General features: G+C 61.9%; 1 protein-coding gene across 2 annotated transcripts in view; it reads right to left on the reverse strand.

Annotated features, from left to right (window-relative positions):
* Positions 1-718: 718 nt before the first annotated feature.
* Positions 719-22,818, reverse strand: part of VAC14 (VAC14 component of PIKFYVE complex) — a 100,287-nt gene continuing 78,187 nt past the window's right edge. Inside the window, exons 15-19 of one of the 2 annotated variants that reach the window (XM_035024814.1) lie at positions 10,483-10,657; positions 8,989-9,107; positions 7,670-7,749; positions 5,811-5,961; positions 719-1,335 (exon numbers count right to left, since the gene is read on the reverse strand). In XM_035024814.1, coding sequence (XP_034880705.1) covers positions 1,173-1,335; positions 5,811-5,961; positions 7,670-7,749; positions 8,989-9,107; positions 10,483-10,657 — 688 coding nt within the window. In that variant the 3' untranslated portion in view covers positions 719-1,172. The remainder of the gene's footprint in view (positions 1,336-5,810; positions 5,962-7,669; positions 7,750-8,988; positions 9,108-10,482; positions 10,658-22,818) is intronic. The other variant, XM_035024815.1, reaches the window with a different exon arrangement.

Raw genomic sequence — 22,818 nt, forward strand, 5'->3', positions numbered from 1 at the left:
GGGTACACGTGTGTGGGGACGCACGCGTGTTCACGTGGACGACCGGCGTGCACAGCCTGTCGTCCTGGAGACTCCAAGGAGGGAAACCCACCCTCCCCGAGCGATGCGGGGCCCTGGGGAAACGCTCACACGAACTCAATTCTCCCCCACTCCCGGGGCCATCATGAGAACCACCTGGGAGCTCATTGGGCCAGTCAGAGGCTTCCCAAAGCCTGGAGTCAGGTGGACGCTGGCCTACCGGTGTGTTAATGAGGCTTATTTAGCCAAATCAAGGCGGGCACCTAGGACACCTCCTCTTTCCCTGCGCTGGTCTGGGCCTTCCCTTCCATTTCCAGCTATGTGCAGCCTGCAGCGAGTGCCCTTTCATTCAGAAACTCAAGGTTTGGTTCATCTGTTCAATGGGGATATGGCCCATTACCCTGGGGATATCTGGGTGGAAAAGTCAAATTAGGTGCCTGGGAAGGTAGGGTTCCCGGTTTCAGGCCAGGCCAGTGCTTGGCGGTCTCCAGGAAGGGGTGGGTCCTAGCGGTGAGAGCTGGGACCCAGAACACACCCTTCAGGGGACTGTGCGGGACCAGCCTCTCCAGGGGCAGCCAGCCCTCCCTGGGGCCGCCACGAGCGGCGCTCCAGGACGGGCCACAGGGTCCCGGAGCAGCTGTGGGCATCAGGCAGGCAGAGAGCAGGCGCCAGTGGGAAGGAGCAAGCAGGTGCGGCGGAGGGTTTTCCATCATTTCTTTATTGGGGCAGGGGGCGTGTCATTCACACGGACTTCCGTGCTGGCCCCTGTCCGCAGACAGGTACACGTACTCCTATGTACGCGCGTCAGCACAGAGCGGAGCTCTGGTGGGCCCGAGAGCACAAGCTCTTCGACAAGAGGGCATCAGAAAGAGACAGGTTCCAGAGAGTGGGTGGTGTCTGGGGCTTTGGCCCCACCCTGGTGGGAAGCCAGCTCTGTCTGAAGGCCAGGGTGCAGCTGACAGCACTGGGGGCCCGGGGGGGGGCTGGGCTATGAAAAGAGCTTGGGTGGACGGCCTCTGTGCCCCCACCCCGCGCTGGTGGCCAGGCCCAGCCCCTGCCCTCGAGGCAGGTCTTTGAGCTCCCCAGGGAGGGGGCCTGAAGACCCTGAACGCTCCATGGGGCCACTCCTTGGGCCCTTCTCCATGCCAGGCCTGTCAGAGGACAACCCTCCGGTCCAGGTGATCCCCGCGCCCGCTCCGCTGGTGCCTCACTTCCAGGTGCTTCTTCTGGACCTGCTCGAAGTGCTGCAGCAGCTCAGCGTAGTCGATGCTGGGGGAATCTGCTTTCTGTGACTTGGGGGCTGCCGGCGGACTGTCTCTGGGGAAGGAAGAGCTCAGCATCAGTCTCGGCACACACGGGAGGGAGCTGGGGGGCAGGCGGCACCAGGCATAGGAGGGCAGGGGGTCAGGGCAGGCCCACAGGCTCACGGAGCTCAACCTTGGGGAGTCTGTCTGCCTCAGGCCCGGCACCCCTGGCCCAACGGTCAGCCCCAAAGTAGGGGAGCCCCGAGAACATCCCCTCCCCCTCAGTGGCTGGGACCAGTCAACACTGCTGCTTGGACATGGTCTTCAGTCTGTGGGCTGGCGATGGGGCCCACGGCAGGCATCGCATCAAGCATTTCCTGTTTACGACTGGCTCCCTTTGGGGTGAAAGCCAGGGCTAGCAGCCAGCCAGGAAGCCAGCTGGGGCCTGGAACAGGGTCCAGGGAGAAGGGGGAGGAGGCAGCCTGGCCCTTTCTCTGGGGCAGGACTGCAGACAACAGGGATTGTCTACTGCTGAAGAGTCTCTCCTGGGCCTTCAGCTTGTCAGGACATTGAATTTTGAGTGCTGGGGTCCAGGTGGGGTCATTCCCTGCCCCTGGGGAAGGAGAGCTGGTTTCACCCCGGGGCATGCTGACGGTTCCTTTAATTCCTGTTGTTACCACTCCCCAGCGGCTCTGTACAGCTGCACAGGTTGTGCCCGATGCTCCCGAGTTGTGCAGGGTAGTAGCCCTGCTCAGCTTGCCCCAGGGACTAGATCCCCTGGGGCCCTGCCCTGTTTCTAACCACCCCTCCAGAGAATCTCATGAAAGTCTGCTCCTCTCTCAGTTGAACCTCACTGGCTTAGGAAACAGATCTGCGTGGGCTGGAGAAGTATTTGCTTCTAGCCCCTGAGGCCTCGTGGCCCTGGTAAGGGGGTCCCATGAAGGCTGTGGGCTGTTCGTGAGAATCCTTGGACCCCCTGAGTTCATGGAGAGACCCCAATATTGGGGCACAACAGCTGAGCACGGAGCTAGACAAGCGTGGATCCAACTGTAGTACGACCACTTCCTAACCATTTGAGCTTGGACCCGTGGCTGTTTCCTTATCTGTAAAGAGGGACGGCCACAGGAGCCGCCCCATGGGGTGGTTGTGAGGATTCCTTCAGATTCAACACGCCAGAGCTTAGCCTGTGCCCAGCCCCAGCCTGAGGGGCAGCCACGGTGGCTACAACTCTGTCCCTCTGAGGCGAGACCAGCCAGGGCCCAGCAGCTCGAGGCCTGCCCCTACATCCGTGGCTCAGTCCACTTTGCGGGAAGCGATGGAAACCCTCACCAATGAGCTTGGCCCCTGAGAGGCATCTCTGACCATCCACCTGGCTGCTGGGGCAGGACCAGGGGCGGTGGGAACCCTTCCGGTGGTCAGGATGGAGCTGGAGCTCGGAGGCGGCCCCCTGCACCCCTACTCAGTGTGTTCCCTTCCTGCTGAAGATGCACCACCGGAAGGCACCTTGCACGGTGGCTTGGCCGTTGGCTTTCCTGGGCCAGGAGCCAAGTGGGGCCGGCTCTGGAGGGCCAGACTGGGGGCAGCATTCTGAACTCCGGCCGCGGTATTCAGCTCCCCTGGGAACGGGGAAGGGGCCTCCCTGTCACAGTAGCTCTGTGGTCCAGGTGCCACCGCCCCGAGAGAGTAACCTGGGCTTCTGGGGACGCCGAGGGACACCCTACAGCTTAGAGCTCTAGCCAGGGAGCGGCCAGGTGCTGCCCCGGGGCAGCGAGCCGAGATGCGGGAGAGACCTGTGGGCCCGGAAAAGCGCGCCCAGACAGGACACTGCAGTACGTCGCTGGGCGTGCGTGGGTCTGTACGCTGTGGCCCTCGACACAAATGGCAGGCCAGGCGTTAGGTCCCGAGTAGCCCCGAGATGAGGGGTGTCTGTGGAGACGCCAGCAGAGGCAGCAAGCCCGGGCGATCTGCACGGATGTGGCCCAGGGAGTGTGTGGGGGCGGGGAGGAGTGGCCACACCTTGCACTCTCTGGGGCCTTCCGTGGCTCGGCCTCCCCTGGACCCCTCCTGGCCTGAAGTCTTTCGAGTGGGGAGGAGCGTGCCCCGCCCCCCCCCGAGCATGCAGGCCGGGGCTCCTCTTGCTGCTCCAGCCCTTCATGTTCTGTTTACGACACCCCCCAGGCAGTCCGTGGCTGGGGGACACCCGACCAGCAGCAGAGATGGGATTCCAGAACCCGAAGCCGGCCCTCTCTGCTGCTGCCCCACCCGTGCACCTGTCACCAGCGTTTGCTTCAGAGGATCCCTCCTGCCTCACAGAGATGGTGTCTGGGGAGTGGCGTGGAAGCCTGAGCGGGGCCAGGGTCTCCTAGGCCTGCTGGCGCCTGAAGCACATGGAATGAGGGATGGGTGAGGGGTGCAGACCCCCCCCCCCCCAGCTGTTCCCAGCTTGCAGGCCTGTTAGGCAGGCAACCCAAAGCTGTCTTCCAGCTGCCTGCCCCTCCCAGGGCTGAGACTGTCCCCATCTCCCTCTCCAGGGCGTGAGCTGTCCCTCTGTGCCCAAGCTTGCAATCTGACCCCTCCCCCAGCTGTTCCTGGGGCCCCATCCCCACCCAATGTCTCCCTGCCCCTATCTGTGTCGGCTCTTCCTGAGTCCCTGCAAAGCTGGGCACCCGGGGCCTTGAAGGCTGGGGAGAGCCTCAAGCATCCATTTAGCCCAAAGGCTCATTTACTAATGAAGAAATCGAGAGCCAAGAGAGGGATCTGAGGTCACAGAGCAACTCCTTAGGTGAGCTTGGACCAGATCCTAGTCCAGGCCTGTGACCTGCTCACTGACCTGAGAACCCAGAGGTCTCAACCCTTTTGCCCAAGACTCCCTTGACTCTGACCATAGGAAGCTCAGGGAGAACCCTTTTTCCTCAACTTCCCTCTACAAACTTGTACCTGGGCCTGGAGCCTGCAGGAGCTTTACATCCACGCCCCCCACCCGCCAAGGAGACGTCTTGGGCAGAGCTCTGGCAGGGGGATGGCCCTTAGCAGCGCAGGGTCTGTGGCCTGGCCCAGAGGCCTCCTTCAAGAAGGCAGGCTGGTTGGGGGTGGGGGTGGGGACCAGAACCAAAGGTCACAGGGAAGCACCCTTCCTGCCTCCTCCTCCTCACTTCTCCAGCTGCACCTTTCCTCCTAATTGCCTGCCAGGGTGACCCTAACACCCACTGGACATTGGCAAGGCTGGCGCAGAGGCCAGGCCAGGGAGGCTACGGTGTGGTTTCAGGGCCTCTGAGTCCCAGAAGCTGGAGGTATTCTGGCTAAGGGAATCCAAGGGCGAGCCCAACTCCCTGCTCCCCTGGGGACTACCTGGGCATCACTGTGAGCAGCTGGGACAGTGCCTAGCCCTGCCGCTGAGAGCACTGCTTTCTGGGAAAAGGGGTGGAGTAGGCAGGAGCCGGGCCTTGGCCCGGGGGCCACACCTGCTGGGGGCTCCTGTCCCTCCAGCTGGCCTAGGGTAGACAACCTGTCAGGTGGCCCCCACCCAGCCTCTGGAGAGGCCAAGCCGGATGGGCGGGGTGATGGGAGCCTAAACCCAGTGCTATGGAGGGCACAGGGGCTTGGGTCCGGGGCCTTGAGTGTCAGGCAGGCCCATTTCAAGTCCTGCCTGCATCAGTCCCAAGGGCCCAAGCCCAAGGCCCTTCGCGGCAGTGAGGTGCCAGGCCTGCCAAGCGGCTCCCACAGCCTGGGAGGGAATTCTAGACACACAGGGCATCTGATGCAAGCTGGGTGCGCTCCATTCAGCGTAAATCTTCTCAGTGGCTCTGCTTGTTTCCATGGCGACCTGACAAGTGAAATTTTCCATCTCGGATGCCAAATGCCTGTGGATGAGGCAAAGCCTCCAAGGGTTACCAAATATAGACACAGCCCAACAGGCTCTGGGGGCCGGGCCAGCAGTGGGTTTGGGGTGGGAGCCTGGCTGGACCCCCCCTCCCCCCCCACCCCGCCCCGGGGCCGCAGCCCTCCTGCCCGGAGGCTGCCATGCTGGGACTCGTGGTGGAGGCGTGCCCGGGACCTGCTCTTCCCACGGGCCGGACTCAAGCAGGGTAGCCATGGATGCACCCTGCCTCTCACCCGACCCGGGACGGGCTTGGGAAGGTCCCAGTGAGCCTGGGGTCTCTCTGAGGCCCAGGTTGGAACCTCTGCCATAGACGGAGGGGAGGGCCACCTGAGGCCTGGCTCTCACGCCTATCTGCGCGGTACTGGGCGCCGTCTCTGACCTAGGACGTGACTCCTCCTCCACTTCTGCCCGCGGTTTCTCTCCAGGGGCATCCGTCTGGGTGACTGTGGCAATGCCCCCTTGTTTTTGATTAACTCAACCCCGACTGCTTGCGGAAGCCATCGCTAGGCCCCGCCACCTCGTAAACCCTCCCAGAAGCCCCCGACCCGGTGCGCCGCGACGCCCGAGGGCCAGTGGTGGTGGGGCGGCCCGTGCCGCGGTGCCAGAGGGACGTGATTCCGAGGCGAGGGAGACCCCTCCGGGCACCCCCGCCCCCCGGAGGCACTCACCCGGCCTGGAGCAGCTCGGGCTTGGGCACGCACTGCAGCCGGTGCGAGAGCAGCTGGAAGGCGCTGCACTGCGGCAGCAGCATGAGCAGGCCGTAGAGGGCCTTGATCAGGTACGGGTTGTTCCTCACGTCCAGGAGCTGCAGGCGCAGATCTGCGGGAGGGCGGAGGCCAGAGGGCAGGGGTCAGCACCCCCCACCCCGCCAGCGGCGCCTCAGCTGTCCCCGCGACATCAGGCCTCTTTCCTGCTGCCTGTCTGTCCCGAGAGGGCCCTCGGCCTGACGCGCGCCAGGCTGCTGCCGGGCCCCGAGCTGCTAGGCTCACCGCAGCCTGCTAAGGAGGGGGCCCCGGGGCCTGGAGCGTAACAGACCCCCCGAGGCTGCTCGGCACGTGCCAGCACGAGAGGGCTGGAAACAGGGTGAGCGGGCGGGAAAGACCGGCTCAGGACAGCTTTCAGGGAGCGCGGGATGGAAGAGCCCTTGTGTGCGGGGCACACACGCCAAGCTCAGGAGCGTTGGTAGGGGCTTTCGGAAAGCCACCTCAGATACCCAGCCGTGTCAGCAGCCTCCTGGATGGGAGAGGCGCCCCTGGGCCTGCCCAGCACCTGTCCCAATTCAACAGGCCCCCGCTTCCCTCCTCCGAGCCCCTCTGGGAGTCACTGGCTCCGGCCTGCTTGCGGAGAACGTGCCACAAACGTCCGGAGAGGCCACGTGACCCCAACAGCAGCAGCCGTGCGGGGGTCTGGGCTGAAGCTGGAGCCACAGCAGCCGGGCACCCCCCTGCCCCCCAAACCCTCTTCTTGCCCCAGGGGGGAGGAGCCACCAGCGGAGACCTGCGCAGTCCTCCGTGGGCCTGGCCACTCCAGCAGGAGCGTGGGCCTGTTCCAGTCCAGTCCCCACTCTGGGCCCCAAGGGGGGGCCAGGCAAGCCGGGAGTGGGATAGGTGCTGAGCAGGACCGGGGTGAATCTGCTGCGGTCACCCCCACAAAGCCCTGGGCCTAGTCAGTGGGCGCCTGTGGCTTCTCCAGGGTCAGGCTGGATCTGACCTCAGGAGAGGGTGTGCCTGGCTGCCCCAGGAGGCCCTTGGGGAAGTGAGATGTCAGGCCAGGGGACCACGTGGGACAGGCTTCGATGCACTGTGCTGGGAACAGGGTCTCCCTCCTGGGCCTCTAACACCGTGGAGCCTGGCTGCGTGCAGAGGCTCGGGCGGGTCAGAGGTGCTGCCGGAGAGCAGGGGGCCAGGCCGACCAGCTGGGCAGGAAGGAGGCCACCGGCAGGGCTGCCTCCCTGCTTCCCGACCTTACTGTAAGCGCCGGAGTTTTATTCAGCGGGCTGCCTGCTCTGGAGAGCAAGCACTGTAGGTGCGGAGGCGCCAAGACCTGTGCTCGCCCCAGCCCGCGGCCACTTCTGCACATTCAGCCTGGATGTTACGATCCAGCAACTCCTGCCCAGCCGCTCCCAGCAAACGCCAACTCTGCCTTGCAGAGACAGGAGGCCGTGGCTCCCGGGCACAGAGAAGCCCCTGCAGGTGGGCCCACAGGGCCCCACAGCTTCTGAGAGCCCGGACTTGCAGGGGGGCTGGAAACAGCTCTGGGCCGGTTGCTCTGGTCCCCCTGGCAGGGATGTTATTCACCTTCGGGGGGGGGGGTTTGCCACCCACCGGCCTGTGTCCACGAGACCCACCTTTGGGCGTCCGTCCTGATGCCACCCATCCCAGTCCCACTGGACTGGACCCCTCAGCCCTGTCATTCCCAGCCTTCCGTTCTTGACGTTCTAGGAAACACCCCTGGGGTGTGTGTGTGTGTGTGTGCTCCCCGCCCCCTCCCAGAGGCAGGGTAGAGTGGCCGGAAGCTGGGCTCTTACATGTGAAGATGGGGCACTCGATCAGCTGCACAAGTTTATCCACCTCCGTGAGGAAATCCACCGTGACCTCCAGGTCCCCGCTGGGTGGGTGGTCAAGGAAAGTCTGACCACTGGGCCACGACAGCCCATCTCTGTGGGGGGCCTCTGTTGGGGTGGGGGCAACCGGGGAGCTGGGACCCAGGGGCTGGGAACACGTGTTCTTCCCCCCGGGGCCCTGGCTTCAGAAGCAGAACCTGCTCTGGCTAGGCACGAAGGTACACAGAGGACATCAGCCTATCTGCCTCTTCGCCTCTCTGTCCCTCTAAAGAAAAATGGCACAGGTGTCCCCGTGCGGGGCACTCTGCTTCTGCTCCGGGGCTCTCTCCTCTGCGCCCTCCTGGCTCTGAAAGGCTCTTATCTCAGCCCTGCAGCCTGGGGGCGGGGGGAGGGGGAAGGGAGCAGGGGGAGGCTGAGCCGGAAAGGTCCCGGTTCCTGCCTGGGTGGACACCTGTCAGGAGGGCCAAGGTCAGGGCTTCGGCAAGTGTGTGCCGAGGAAAGCAAATCTAGGTTGTAGAAGAAGAGCAGGCACCTCTCAGGGAGCGAGGCAAGGCTACACTGAGCCTCCACAGAGGAACTTCAGGGCCCCTCTCTCCTTACCCCCAACTCCTGGTCCCATCAGGAAAGGAGGCCCATTTTGCATCCTAAGTAGCTCTTTGATCCAGGGTCACATGCCAGGCATTCACAGAGGAAGCTGGTTTGCTTCAGTGTTCTAAGGACTGTGACCAATCAGCCCCTGGATGCCTTTCACAGGCCCTGAGGCGTGCTGTGGGTCTTGTCTCTGGCTCAGGCCTCTCACCCCGCCGGCTTCTCCCCTCTGTCACTGCCAACCTGGGCTCCCTCTGGCTCTGTGGCCCCACAAGGTCCCTGAGCTCCTCACCAGCAATGCTGCGAACACCAGAGCTCAAGCCCGCAGGCCTCACACCTAGGTCCACCCACTGCAGTCCATGTGCCTTCCCGATTCCCGGGGCCTCTCCCTGCCCCGCTCTGGGGTGCCCTCACCTACATGGCCCCATCAGCACCCCTCAGCCTCGATCCCTGGCTTACAAGGTTCCGCCAGGGCAGCTCCCCGCCCCGAGATCCAGATGACCCTGTCTGCTGCCAACAGCACCTCTCCAATACACACCTCTCGGCGCCCTCCAAGGTCCTGAGGTCACGAGGCCTGGAGGCTGAGCAGGGGGATGGGCCGGGAGTGTGGCACTTGGGCCCACCACCTGGGCGGAAAGGGAGCACTCGCCCCCCCCCCGCCCCACTGTCCCTCAGCGGCTGGACGGGAAGGATACAACTTCTGGATGAGGTCGTAGGCGTGCCGGTAGTTCTGGGTGAGGAAGCACAGGGACACCGTTGTGACGGGGTTGTGGCACCAGGAGCGGTACAGGCAGCAGAAGAGGTTCTGGCTCTCCTGAGGGGGAAGAGGTAGGAGCAGTTGACACAGGCCCCACTCCTGGCCACGCGGGATCCACAAGGGGCCTGAGCTCCAGGGGCCCTTGCGGGGTGCCGGGGGGCCAGCTCAGCACCCGGGGCTGTGTTTGGCAGCCCCGCTGGGCACAAGCCGTCAAAAAGGAAACGCTGACAGCTCCTCAGACCCTGTCATCACCCCCAGTCCCACAGAGCCACGTGAAGTTGGCTGTGAGGGCCTGGTCAGGCGTGAGCCTATCCTCGGCAACCGTAGTAATCGTCCCCTCCAGAACGCCGTGGTCCCGGAGCCCGTGGGGCTGGGAGGGCGGGGCTCTGGGCAGGGAGGAGGCTTCCTCAGGGCTTGGGCTCTCCCCGGCCAGCATCCAGTCTCATTCTGAGACGCCATAGCTCCTCCCTCCTCGGCAGCCCACCTGGTGCTCAGGAACCCGCCCAGGAGCTGAGCCCACACCCAGGGAGCCCATGCCCTGAGGAAAATTCTTAAGTCCTCTGCGACTGTCTGGGAAGAACCACAGGAAGAAGGCGGAGGTGTGGCCTGGATCAGTCTGAGCTGCCTGGCCCCAGATGCCCTGAAGCAGGCTTGGATGTCCTTGAGACTCCCTGAGAGAGAGCAGAGGCAGGGTCTGAGCGGGGGAGGGGTTGGGCGGGGGAGATCACAGCCCACATTGGGGAATGAAACCACCACCACTTCCAGAGGCCCTCGGAAGCTCGGCCCTTGACTGGTGTCCCCCCACAGCAGGATGGCAGAACAGTGAGCAGCCCCCTGCTCTCTCTGACCAGCCCCACTGGGTCCTTATCCAGAGCCTGGGCCAGGCAGCACTGTGACACCCTGGCTTAGGACACCCTGGCCTTGTGAGACAAATGTGTTCAACTGACCGAGGGAAGGGCCAGGGCCGAGGAGAAGGGTACGGACAGCAATAATCCCTGACGTCTGGCAACATTACACCCCAGAAGCCTGACTCACACAGGGCGGCATGGCCCAGCAGGCGTGAGCCACTCGGTCCCAGAAGCCAATCCGCTCGGTGTGCGGGTGGGGGGTGGGGTGTCAACAAGTGTAAAATGCATGGACTTCGGTGGCCCAGGGAGGGCACGTGGACCCTGGAGTAGAGTCCAGAGCCTTCCGCGGGCAGAGATCTCCGCAGCGGGTGGCTCCCAGCAAAGCGGCTCCGACTTACTGCCTTGGTTGGCACCGAGCAGCAAGCCAGGGGAGTCCGCAGTTTACACTGGACCCGGGGATCTCAGATTCCATCCTGTCTCCCCCCGGGAGCCTCCTGGGGCGAGGGGTGGCCTAGCGCGGCCGTGCGCCCGCGCGTGCGTGCACAGGACCAAACCCGGGGCCCGAGCCCGTGGACGCGGAGTACCAGAGTCTTCAGGTCCTTGAGCTGGTTCCTCAGTTGGAAGAGCTCTGTGGAGGTGAGCAGGATGGTGTTGAGGGTGTGAACCATGGTGGAGGCGAACTTGAGGTCCTCCTCTTGGAGCAGGATGTCTGCCATCGAGTGGAAGATGTTCTCCGCGTTTAGCAGGAGGCAGAGTTGCCTGGAAAGCAGGCGGAGAGGAGGTTACAGAAACCTCTGGGCTTAACCTAGGAAGCCTCTCCCTGGTCTTGCAGCGTCCTGACGAAATCCGCTCCTTCCCGGGTTTGGCCTGGGACCCCAGCTCTCAGGCCTGCGGGGGACGGTGGGGTGCTGCTCACAGCGGGCCTGGCCCCAAGCCTCCCAGAGCTGCTCACTCTGGCCCAGCAACTCTGGAGCACCTCAGGCTGGACTGACTCCCTCCCCTGCCCCAGGCCCCGCAGTGGAATTCTTTTTTTTTTTTTTAATGTTTTATTTATTTATTCATGAGAGTCAGAGAGAGAGAGGCAGAGGCAGAGGGAGAAGCAGGCTCCCCGCCGAGCCGGGAGCCCGATGCGGGACTCGATCCCAGGACCCCGGGATCATGACCTGAGCCGAAGGCAGACGCTTAACCATCTGAGCCACCCAGGCGCCCCCCCACAGTGGAATTCTAAAGAAACAGTGGGCCTCTGCCTACCACTGTCGCCACAGAAGCCCCGATCTCCCGCGTGCCACAGCAACGTCCCCCAAGTGCCGAGGTACTCCCTACCCCTTCCCGCCTTTACTTTTTTGGATAGAGATGGTCTTCATGTGACAAATAACAAACGCACTGGTCACTGACGTACTGTCCCCTGCCCGCCCCCCTGGGCTCAGGAACCTGTGTGTGTTGTTCACAGCTGTGCCGTCCGTGCCTGGCCCACCCCCCCACCCACTGGAGCGCGTGGTGCCTGCTGGCCACAGGGGCTCAGGAGGTGCTTGTGGGATGGACCACCCCTCTGACAACCCTGAGTTTTATCTCTGCTGTTCACGTAGGGAAGCTCTGGTGCAGTGAGGCAAGGTGACTTGACCGAGGTCACGGGATGAGTTAGGGCCACTTCTTGCCACCATCTCTCCTCTAGGAAGTCCTGCAGGGATAAGGCTTAGGCTTTGTGGAAAGGAGTCTCCATTCTATAAAAAGGAAAACAGGAAATCCAGAGAATGGAGAAAAGCAGATTTTCCAGGGTCCCTGGGCCAAGATGACGTCAACAGTGAGAGGCAGGTCTCAAGGACAGGCTCGGAGGAAGCCCGTTGACCTCCCTCCTCTGCCATGGCGCCCACGGAGGCCCAACCTTGAGGGGACGAGTGGGCCTTCCTGTCGGGAGTCCAGGGATCCCAAGGCTCCTGCAAACTGAGAAGGGCCAAGCCAAGGAGTGGGCAGGTGGGGCCTTCCTGTCGGGGTGTGGCCACTGAGCTACTGACGGTGCTCCGCATCCAGCTCCCCAACCTGCCCCGTCTCCCATCCGGGTGCACGTCTGTCTGCCTGACTCTGCATCTCTGCTCCTGGGAAGTATACAGACTTGGACATGGGCTTGTGGGGACAAAGGTCTAGTGTGCCGGACAACATGAACCACATGTGGAGCCAAGATACTGGACGCGTAGCTATCCCGGGTCACTGAACTCGTACTAAACTCTGCATTTATCAGGGTCTGGTTTCCTGCTTCCCCAAGCCATGCCTTGGGGCCAGACAGCAGAAGATTCTTCCCTACCCCCGGCTCCAGAAAAATCCCAGAGCATTTGGTAATAGAGAGGCCAAACCACGAAGTGCAAACAGTGGGCAGGCCATCCCCAGCCTAGGCCCAGCTGAAACCAGCAGCCTCGGGCAAGAATGCACCAGAGAAGTGGAAACAAGGCTGTTGGGGTGGGGGGTGGGGCTGGACGGTGGTGTGGGATGGGCTCTGCCATCGCCTGGGTGGCACCCGGGCTCACCTGTGTGTGCCCGGGCTCACCTGTGTGCACCCAGAGCCTGGATCTTCCGATGAGCTGTGTGACCCCAGTGTCTCTGGGCCACAATTTCTTCACCTCCTAATTGGGGATTATAATCCCCTGCATAATGGGGGCTACTCAGAGGAGAGCTGCCACGACTGGGGACAACTCATGGGGGGGTGCACAGTCTATGGCTAACGGGACCCTCCCTGGGTACCCTGGTGGTGCCGTGGGTGGGGGTGACAGCCAGCTCATAGGAGGGAGCTTGGCTTTCTGCAGCGCACAGACAGTACTTTCTGTCCCCTCCTGGGCCTCCCACCCCTGGATAAGCCCTGTCTCCAGGGCTGTGGGATAGAAATGTTCCAGAAGGGCAGGCCAGGGAGGAAGGGGAGCATTCTGACAAATGGTCACAAACGCCCGTCGCCTGCAGCTGCTGCCGTCTCCATGACAGAGGCCAACAGCTGAGGCTCTGCCAGGCAGCTCTCTCCAGGGACCACGGGGCACACGGCCCTGTGGCAGCCAGCGGGCGGGGGTAGTGCTCTCACGTGAGGACAGCTGGGGAAGTGTGGAGGGGTAAGCACAGGGGGTGGTGCCGGTGAGGACAGGCGGGTGCCAAGGCTTCCTGGTGTCCCTCAGAACCCAGTAACACTGATGGCACTACAGAAGGTCAGGGATGGTGGAGTTTTCTAGAAATGCTCTTCTCTCGCCACCAGTGACAGCACACCGTCCTGGCTTTCCCCTCCCTCAGAGACCGCTCCTCCTCTCGTGTTGCGGTGGCCCTGCACACGCGTGCTCTCTCTCTCGGCGGTCGCGCCTGGTGCCACGTTTTCAAGGCCATCTCTAGATTGGCGGCTGCCCGACAGGCACTGCAAATTCGGCAGGGCCATGGTACAGCGCTCCGGCTCCCCGCCTTCCCATCTCAGGAAGCAGTGTCACTGTCCCAGCCACCCAGCTGCTCCGCCCAAACCAAGGAAGGAGTCGTCCTCGAACCCCTGGCTTCTCCCTCCAGTGCACCCGCCAGCCCGGCAAGTGGTGGCCATCTCTTCTGGTCAATGCCAAGCCGTCTCCTCACTGGTCTCCCTGCTGCTTCTCTCACCCCTACAATCCACCCTCCCAGTGGACTGCCCACTGGCGCAAGCCCTGAAAAGTGCTCATCAGAACACACCACCCCCCCGCCCCCGAAGCTTTCCCACGGGATCTAAACAAACCGCAACTCCTCACCATGTCTCTAGGATCTCGCATCTTCTGGTCACTTCCTCTAACCTCAGCTCTTAGGATTTCTCCTTCACTCACCACATGCTGGCCCCTTGGGCTTTCCTTCTGTTCCTGACCTCTGCCCTGGCCTGGAAAGCTCTACTGAGGGACCCGCACACGGCTGGCCCCCTCTGGCCATGGAGGTGTGAGCTCCAACCCTGGGCCCTGGGGACGCCTCTGTCCAGTGCACATCTCCTGCCACCAGCCCTTGCTAAGGAAAGTCCTGTGTCCTTCTGAGCGTTTCTCACTACCTGGATCATCTGGGTGACAGACTCGTCTACTGGGTCCCCACTGTCTCTCCCTCCAGAACGGGGGCTGCAAGGGGCAGGGCCCTGCCTGTGACCCTCATGAGGAGGGCCTGGCACTGGGTAGCTGCTCACTAACTACTGCTGAACGTCACCGCGTGGAGACACTGGGCAAAGGCGCAGATCTATGCCTGCGCCCCGCTCCGGCACACCCCCTTTGCTCATCCCGGGCAGCCCCGGCCTGTTGTGCACGCCTGTCCGCAGAGAGCGGCTTCCCAGATGTTACGCTTCTGCCCTCATCATCCAGGGCCCGGCTGCCCTGCCCAGGGGCCGTGGGAGGCCGGCTTAGCTCAGGAGACCCCTGAACGCGTGCTGTCAGGACATGGGCATGACACGTTGCACCGAGGAGCCGCCCCCAAGCTCCACTAATTAAACCACTGGAAGAGCGGAAGGGAGAGAAGCCAGGAAAGGGCCCCTCAGAGAGGAGCGGCGGCGGGGGGCGCACACCCTCCAGTTGGCCTCAAGCCCCACTGTGCTCTGGACGTTTGCTTCAGCAGGGCGGTCTCCCCCACCCCAGGAGGCTGCTGGGCAGAGGCTGGAGGGGCTGTTCTGCCCCCCACCCCTGCGGCCAGGCCACCCTCGGAGGCAGGGGCTGCACCTCGTCTCCTCTTATCCAGCCTCTGCCATCCTGTCCCAAGGTCACCCGAACTTTGGCGAGAAGGAAAACAATTCCCAGAGTGCTGGGTCACGAAGCCTCCAGAAGGCAAGAACAATGAAGTATTAGCTAGCTCACTGGGAGCTCTTACCACACGCCAGGCACCGTGCTGAGGGGGTTACACGGGCCCTCGTGGGATGGGCAAGGGGTGACGGAAAGGACAGCAGCTCACGTCTGTGGGCTCACTGGGTCCTGGGCATTTTAGGGGGCAGGGCAAGGTGAATCTGGGTAGGTCAGCTGGGCCGCAGCCTGGAAGGCTCTGAGTACCTGAGCAGGACGATGATTCCTCTTTCTGAGTAGTAAGGGTGGGGGCGGAGGCATCCACTTTTCACTTCAACCCCGAGCCTGTGAAATGGCCTGCACGGGTGGCCTTGAGTCTCCAGAGGCCCAGCCCCAGGGTCCTCCCGGGGCATTTTGCTGGGTCCTCACGCCATGCGGGGCAGGGGCTATCACTCCACACGGAGAGGACCACGTTGCCAGGCACACAGCTGATCAGGGGCGGAGGGAGGATCCAGACCCAGAAGAGTCCACTTCCAGAACCTGAGTCCCTGCTCCTCCTCTGCCTCCCCGGTGCCCGTCCGCGCCCAGTGGGGGCCTGGCAGACGGCTGCCTCGCAGGGCTGCGGCCTCATCACTTCTGCTGAGCCCCGGCCCTGCTTGGGCTGCCTGCCTGGCCCTCAAGCACAACATCAATAATGAACACAGCTTGCAAGCATTAAACATTTGCCCGTATTTTTAAAGTACTATTCATCACGAGACAATGGCTTGGAGAATAGGGACAAGGCAGAGAGGTGAAGCAGAGGGAAACCTACAGGGAGTCTGGGAGGTCACAGCCCGCAGGCCCACCTCAGGGCTGGAGGGCAGGGGTCCACATGCATGTGCCCTGCGGTGGCCTCTCACCTGAGGCCGGAGCGCCCCGTGGGTGGGCTCCGCCTCTCCCTCCTCCAGCCGCCTGCTACTTGGCTGCACAGCTGGTCCCCTGCTTCTGGGTCTGGGTTCATGCCAGGGAGGGAATAGTCCTCTTTGGTCCCTCTCAGGGGAGCAACCTGCCTCTGGCCTGACCCAAGAGAGGGACTCCCACTTTCCCTAGTGGATTGAGAGGACACTGCCTCCCCACAGAGGTGCCTTCCTTGGGGGTAACTTCAAAAGACCAAGGTCTACAGCAGGGCCAGGGGAAGATACCCTAGAGCAGGGCCCACCTGGAAATGGCCACACCACCCTTGCCAGGCTGCTGTGAGTTTTGTGTCACAATCCCTTCAACCACTAACACTGGCTAAACATCCTCATGCACCAGACTCCGGCCCTGAATGGCCACTGGCCTCAGTGGTGGCCCACGGTAGAAGATGCTCTCCGGAGCCCCGGTCTGGCACCCACCCACAGTCCCTGCTTCAGGTGATCTGTGGGCCAAAGCAGGGAGGAGGAGGAGGGTATCAACTAGCCTTGCAGGTGGCTCGAGACGGGCCAGGCACGCCCTGAGGGCATGTGGCCCAGGCTTGGCGGGGAGACAGGTACGGGTACAGGCTGGCCCCTACTAGGTCGACAGAGAGCCTGGCACTGTCCTGCACCCTGTCCTGGCCGTGGGAAAGGGACCACAGGCTGCTCTTACTCTAGGGACCTGGATAGGTCCCCAACCAGGCCAGGCCAAGGCTTGGTTTGGATGATAAGACCTGCCCAGCGGCTCTGCGCCCCCTTCCCCCATCAGGGCCACGTGCAGAGCAGGAAAGAAGAGGCCATCACCGCTGAGGGTGCAAGGTGAAAGCTGCTTCTGCCTCCAGAAGCCTCTCTCCAACTGGCCAGCCCTGCACCGACCCCACCCCCCCCATCCCGGGCCTGGGCAGGGCATGAAGGATAGGGGTCAGCATTGAGGAAGCCTGTTTTGGTGGTGGAGTGGTAAAAAGAGGAGGATGAGCAGTTCCTTTCAGGACAGAAGAACTCCAGGGCCTGGGGAAGGGCAAGGCTGGCCCAGGGGAGGGGGGCAGCTGGAGAGTGGGCTCCTTCCCAGGGCCAGGCCCGTCTGCAGGAGCAGGGGCCCCATACCAGGGTATGGGCCCCGGAGGGCAGAGTACCCAGCATGGACACATACCTTTCTTGGGGAGGAAGAGCTCTGGCTCCCTGCCATGCTGCGCTCGGGGGAATCTGAACCCTGCCATGTGGCTTTGGGGAAGATGTAACACTTCTTCCCATGGACCCACTTCCCTGTGCCTTCTGCAAACAAGACCAGCAAAGCTGCGAAGGGCAGAAATTGCCCCCCCTTCATTGTCAGCCGATCCTTCCCAGGTCCCTGGGCCATTTGCAAGACGCTCATGCTGGTTCCCTCCTGGGGCTCTCCTCCGGCTCCCATCCCCAAGTAAGGGCATGCTGATGCCCCCCCTACCCCCGCCCCGACTGTTCTGACACTGAGCCCAGAGCTGAGGGCTGGCCGGGGAAGTGCAGTGAGCTAATCTACACTCGCTGGGGGCTGCCGCCCTCCACTCCCCTACCCTCTCTCCTTCCACAAGCCTGGCTTTTTAAAGAGAGACGAAAGGCAGAAGCTGATGGTGTGTCTGACCCTTGGAGCGGGTGCCTGGGGTGAGCGCTCAGCCTGGAGGGCCCAGGAGCGCCTCCCTCACCTGCTGGCCCAACACTGTTGGCTTTCAGGTGCTGGGGGGCACAGCCCACCCTGCTGGTGACTCGGCCCAAGGCTACTGGCCAGGAATGTGGTAAGGGCCCCAGACGGATTCAGGAGAAGTTTAAGGCTTCCCCCGTTGACGAGAAAGCCACCAGCACAGGACACGGAATAGCTGGCCCAGTGGGGAGAGACTCTGGACAACAGCGCACTCAGGTGGAAGGAGACGCGAGTGTTGAGAGAGAAGCTGGAGAACCCACCTCCCACCCCCAGCCTCCCCCAGTTGCTATTCACGCTCCCTTCCTGCTGCAACGCTCTTGCCCCTCGGGGCCAACTGCCCCTCGATGAAGAGAAGTCAGAATGAGCCTTCAGGGAGTGCGCCCCGGCTCTTTAACGCCCCCCCCCCCATCTCCTGCACCATCAAGGGGACGAGGCCTCCAGGGCCTGCCAGTGTCACACGGGAGGTGGGCCACATGGTTGATTCCATTGAGCACCTCCTGCTGGGCTGGGCCCAGTAAACAGCTTCCCAGAGACATACAGGAAGGTCTGCTTGCGACTCCTAAACCGCCCGCACAGGCTGCCCTGCCCCATCTCCACTTCCGTGCTCTGGCATCAGGGACCCCTGGCACCCCGGGTCCTGCCCAGGCAGGTCCAGGCTTCCAGCCGCACTGGGCCTGGCTTGCGGCTTGGCTCTCCGGTGGGTGGCCTGGGGAGGGGATGGTCAGCTCAGGGGTGGACAACACTGTTCGGCTGGGGTGTGGAGGGCGACTGGGCAGGCAGGCCTGGTTTTAGCTCCCTTGCTGAGGCTAGAACTGGATGCTGCCTTTGAGGAAAGCTCCGGGAGGGGTGGCCCCCACAGCCCTCTGCAAGGTGGCCTCAGGGCCAGGCCCACTGGGGCAAGGAACAAGTTCCAGGCACCGCTAGTGCAGGTGTCCTTGGAGGCAGGGCCAAGTCATTTCTGCTTAGAGCCCTTCCCTCTCCCTGTAGCTGGGCCTCCTTCCTTCATCTCCATCAACAACGCCTGCATACTGACCAGGCCCTCACTTCTCTACTTTGGCCACTGGCTGGGGTCCACATCCCCTCAGTGATCTAAGGCCAAGGGGACATGGGCTGTCCTGGCAGATGCCTGGAGTCTCACAACCTAAACTCCCCAAGTGCAGCCTGATGTCAAGTATAGAAAACGCAAGGGCCCAGAGCCACGGCCACTATTCCCACTGAGCCCCCACTGGCTTTGGGGAAGATGTAACACTTCTTCCCATGGACCCACTTCCCTATGCCTTCTGCAAACAAGACCAGCAAAGCTGCCAAGGGCAGAAACTGCCCCCTTCATCGTCAGCTGATCCTTCCCAGGTCCCTGGGCCATTTGCAAGACGCTCATGCTGGTTCCCTCCTGGGGCTCTCCTCCGGCTCCCATCCCCAAGTAAGGGCATGCTGATGCCCCCACTACCCCCGCTTGCCCTCCAGCCTTGGCCTTGGCTCTGCCCCTGCCCGACAGCTGGGATCCTTTAGGAGTTTAAAGAGAAAGCAGCCTTCAGGTCAGAGTAACATTAGAACGGGAAGGTAGGAGTGGCCTCCCATCTGAAGTTCAGAAAGCTCCAGAGCTTCACTGCCCCCACTTCTCCCCGTCCCACCCCGCCCCACACTCCTCTTCCCTTCCAGCTCCCTGCTTCCCAAGTATGAAAACTGTAAATCTGTTTTATTTATTTCAATCACTCCTCAGCAGTGTGCTCCTCAGGGCAGAGGCAGCCATGGTAACCCTGCCAACTCATGCCTTAAAAATTCATCGTGTTTAATGCAGTCGATGTGTCTGATACGTTTTAAAAGTTTCTTTGGGGGGGGTGGAGGGGGTGGGAGGAGGCACAAGGACTTGTTTTTCTGGGTCTTGCTGGGAGCTGGGGGAAAGGGATGGAGGGAGGGACACAGCATGATGGGGAAGAGGAAGAAAAGGGTCTTTTATCTACTTCGCTCTCTGTTCCTCTATTAAAGAGTAGCATGGCCAGGCTCCCGGGGGCCACAGACACCTGGGCTGGGCTCATCTGGAGACCTCCAGCGAAGGCCTCATCTGGATGGGAGTGGCTAAGAAAACCAAATGGTCTCAGCTGCCTTGGAGCGAGCCAACCCCTCTCCAGGTTTGGGGCTGTCTCTAGGGACCAAGATGAGAGCGGCGCAGAGCCAGGAGAGGTGACTCCCCGCCTCATACACTGCCAGGGTGGTCAGGTGGCCCTCTCTGCCATGTAAGGGGTTCCGCCTGCTCCTCAGGACAGAAGCTGTCTCCTGCACCTGGCCCAGCTGACAGACTCGGCCCCATTTTCCTTGTGCTCTTATCAATCTGGCCAAGCCTGTTGCCCACGGTGCATCTGTAGGGACCGCTCCAGCCTCCTTCAGGCCTTTGTTCAGTTGTCCCCAACCAGGACCCCGGGAGGGCCTAAGACCCCTCTCCTGCCTCACCCACGCTAGTTCCCCACATTCTCCTTCCTCCAGCTCTGCGTGGTCTCCCACCCTCCTGAACTTCACCTCCCGACATCCACTTGGGGTGTGTCTCCTTTCTTAACCTATGCTTCCCAAGGCAGAATGTGTCTGAAACCCCATTAGGCCTGGCCCAAGGATGGATACTTATGGAAGAGAGGATGAACTGCCAGGAGGAGCAAGGCGGCTTGCATTACTTCCGCTATGGAACTTGGCTTGCGTGAGGAACTGCAAGGGACTCAAGTGGGTTTGAACACTGCATGGGGGGTTTTTGTGAAGAGTCTAGTTCTGGCTGAAGCGCTTTCAGACTTTGCCAGGAGAGGCCTCTGAGGGGACTCAGCAGGTGTCTGACTTACAGAGAAGGTCCAAGTTTGTGTCCCAGAAAAGAGGCTCCACCTTCTATCCCACGTGGTGAAGATACCCCAAAATATGGCTGGATGCATGTCAGAGGACAGGGGCGGGATCCCCGTGCTGGGGGTGACCACAAGTCACGCAGGGAAGACCCTGGGGGCTGGGCTGAGTTGTGTTGGTGCTGGATGAAAAGGCGCTATTGGGAGTTGGGGGAGGTGGTAAGAGCTGGAGGCCACCGCTCCAGGCCTGGAACCCTTGGTAGGGAAGCCCACGGTCCCTCAGCATTTCATCTTCTGAACACTTAGAACAAACGAAAACAAAGAGAAGGCTCACCAAAGGAAATCCTGTTGTCTCCAGGACAATCGGTTCCAAGAACCACTGACACACGGCACCCGAGAACAGCGGGGTCCCCGTCACGGAGGTTCCTGCCCCGTAACGTCCACACACGGCACGTTTGTGAGCGCTTTCTCTTCCTCAGGCACGTCACATACCTTGAATCCCTTTACCACGGGACAGGTGTTATTTCCGCCACCCCTCTGAGCAGAGAATGAAAGCGAAGCACAAACAAGAGCCTTGCCAAGCCCTGTCTGGTGGCCCACCCGAGCCCCCACGCTCTGAGCTGCTGCCGGGCCCCACACCCAGCCCGTGGGTTGCACGGCCCAGCTGGCTCCGGGGCTCAGACACGGTCTTTCTGGAAGACCGATGGTTTGGGGGTAGCTTGGCTGCAGATGTCACTGGGCCCTCTGATGGACTGAAGCCCAAGTTTCTCCAGAACCTTCCTGTGACTCGGGAAGTTTATCTGCAAACCAGCTCCTCCCACCCGACCCTCACGCCGGGGCTCCCTCGGCGGCTGGGAGGCGATGACCCCACGGGCCACACCCGGCCGGGACAGTGCTCATTGTACCGCTGCTTAGTTCTCACGGCTTTTCCTCCTAGCGGTCGAGTGGGAGCCCGAGTCCGGGCACTGCAACCACAGCTCCGCTACAGCCACAACCCAAACCCAGATCTGGTTGGGGTGGTCGTGGGTGCGGGGTGACTCTGCGCAGGTGACTCCATCAGCAGCTTCCCAGAAACCTCCGCTAGGAGCCCTGGCTCCTGAGTGCGGGGCCCAGGCCAGCTGGTGGCTGCGGTCTGAGCGGGGAGGAGGGATTTCCATCCCGTGATTGCTGGGGCTCTGAATGCAGGCCCACACGGCCAGGGAAACAGCAGCTCTGAGCCTCACAGGTCTCAGGGTCCCTGGGTTAACCACTAGAGAATCACGGATGGAGACTTTCTCTCCCTTTGAAGACCTCTGAGCTCCCACCCTTCCAAGCAGGATTTCTTCCCAAGGACATGCTTGGCCTCCCTGCCCATGAAGTGTCCGCAAACTGCCCTAATGTCAACACCCACAGAGCCTGGAAACTGCTGTCAGGCCCCGGATGTGCCTGCCCATCCACGCCCCTGCCAACTTCCAGTCAGGCGCACAGAGGTCCTCAGGGATCCTGTGCTCATGGGACAGAGGACCAAAGTGAAGCCAAGCACCAGTCCAAGGCCACCCTGCCAGGCCCACGGCAGAGCAGAGCCCCTGACCTGGAGTTCCTGTCCCATTCTGCCACACCGTCCCATGCAGCGTGTCACCTGCAGGACAGACCCCTCCTCCCCAGGGCAGCTCTTCTTTCCATCTGAGAGCTCCAATTCCTCTCGATGCAAATGTCCAGCGCAGGGACACCCTTCACCCCATGGCTTGTGACACATCCACAGGCAGAAGTAGTCAGGTAGAGACACAAAATCTGTCTTAGAACAGGAAAGGGAAAGTGCCCCCCCACACCTCTGCCATTTCCACTTCAAACTAGGGGGTGACCTTCTGAGAACTAAGGCATGCCTGTAAGACAAGTGCCAGGAGCCAGAGGAGCCCGCCTAGGGTTGCTCCCTCATACCTGGGAATGACCTGGGGACACCCCTTGTCCCGAATGTCTTCCTGTTAACAAGTTGCTCTGGTCAGATTTTCTACTGCTTCATCCCATTATTCCCAAACGAGTGCTTTGTTCCAGGCCAAGGGATTACTCCCCACTGCTGCTTTTACGACCACAAACTTTTCCAGATGGTGAGCATCTCCCTTCCACCATGCTGGGCACTGAGCCCAGACACCAAGGCCTCCCTGCAACTCTGCCCCTCTCACCTCAAAGCCATGTCCCCAACCTGAGCCCAGCAGCCTGCTGGTCATGTAGTCACCACACTGAGGTCAGAAGGCCTCCCCCCTCCCAAACTCTTCATCAAACGGGCTGGTTGTCCTTGTGGTTGCGGGCCTGGGTAAGCACAGCGATGCGCCTCTACTTCACGTTCCCGTGGTGACTTTCCTCTAAGGGACTGAATGTGCCCTGATGGCTCCAACCAGGGGCTGCCATTTTGCTTGCTGGTGGAAGTCTCAGTTCTCTGCCCTGCCCCCCTAACACCTCCCAGTGGGGTGCCACCACCCCTTGGCCCATCAGTGTCCTAGCCCACCCACGAGGTCCTGCAATTACTGTTCAGAACCAGGAAGGCCCTCCAAGCCAGGAACAGTGCCTTACCAAGAGACCCCTGAACCTGGCTATATGCTGCTGTCTCCTGAAACCATACGGGACACCAAGACCACGCTCAGGCCCACTCCAGGAAGTGGTGATCTGTATTCTTAATGGCCTTCACAGTCGGGATGGAGAACCACTGCCCCCAAACTGCCTCCCCAGAGCTCCTGCCACAAGCTCAGTGATGCCACTCTCTGGTAGAAATGGGGAGATCTTACTAGCAGTCCCA

Source organism: Mirounga leonina, unplaced genomic scaffold (assembly GCF_011800145.1).
Source record: "Mirounga leonina isolate KUSES-001 unplaced genomic scaffold, KU_Mleo_1.0 Mir_180, whole genome shotgun sequence".
Taxonomy (NCBI): Eukaryota; Metazoa; Chordata; class Mammalia; order Carnivora; family Phocidae; genus Mirounga; species Mirounga leonina.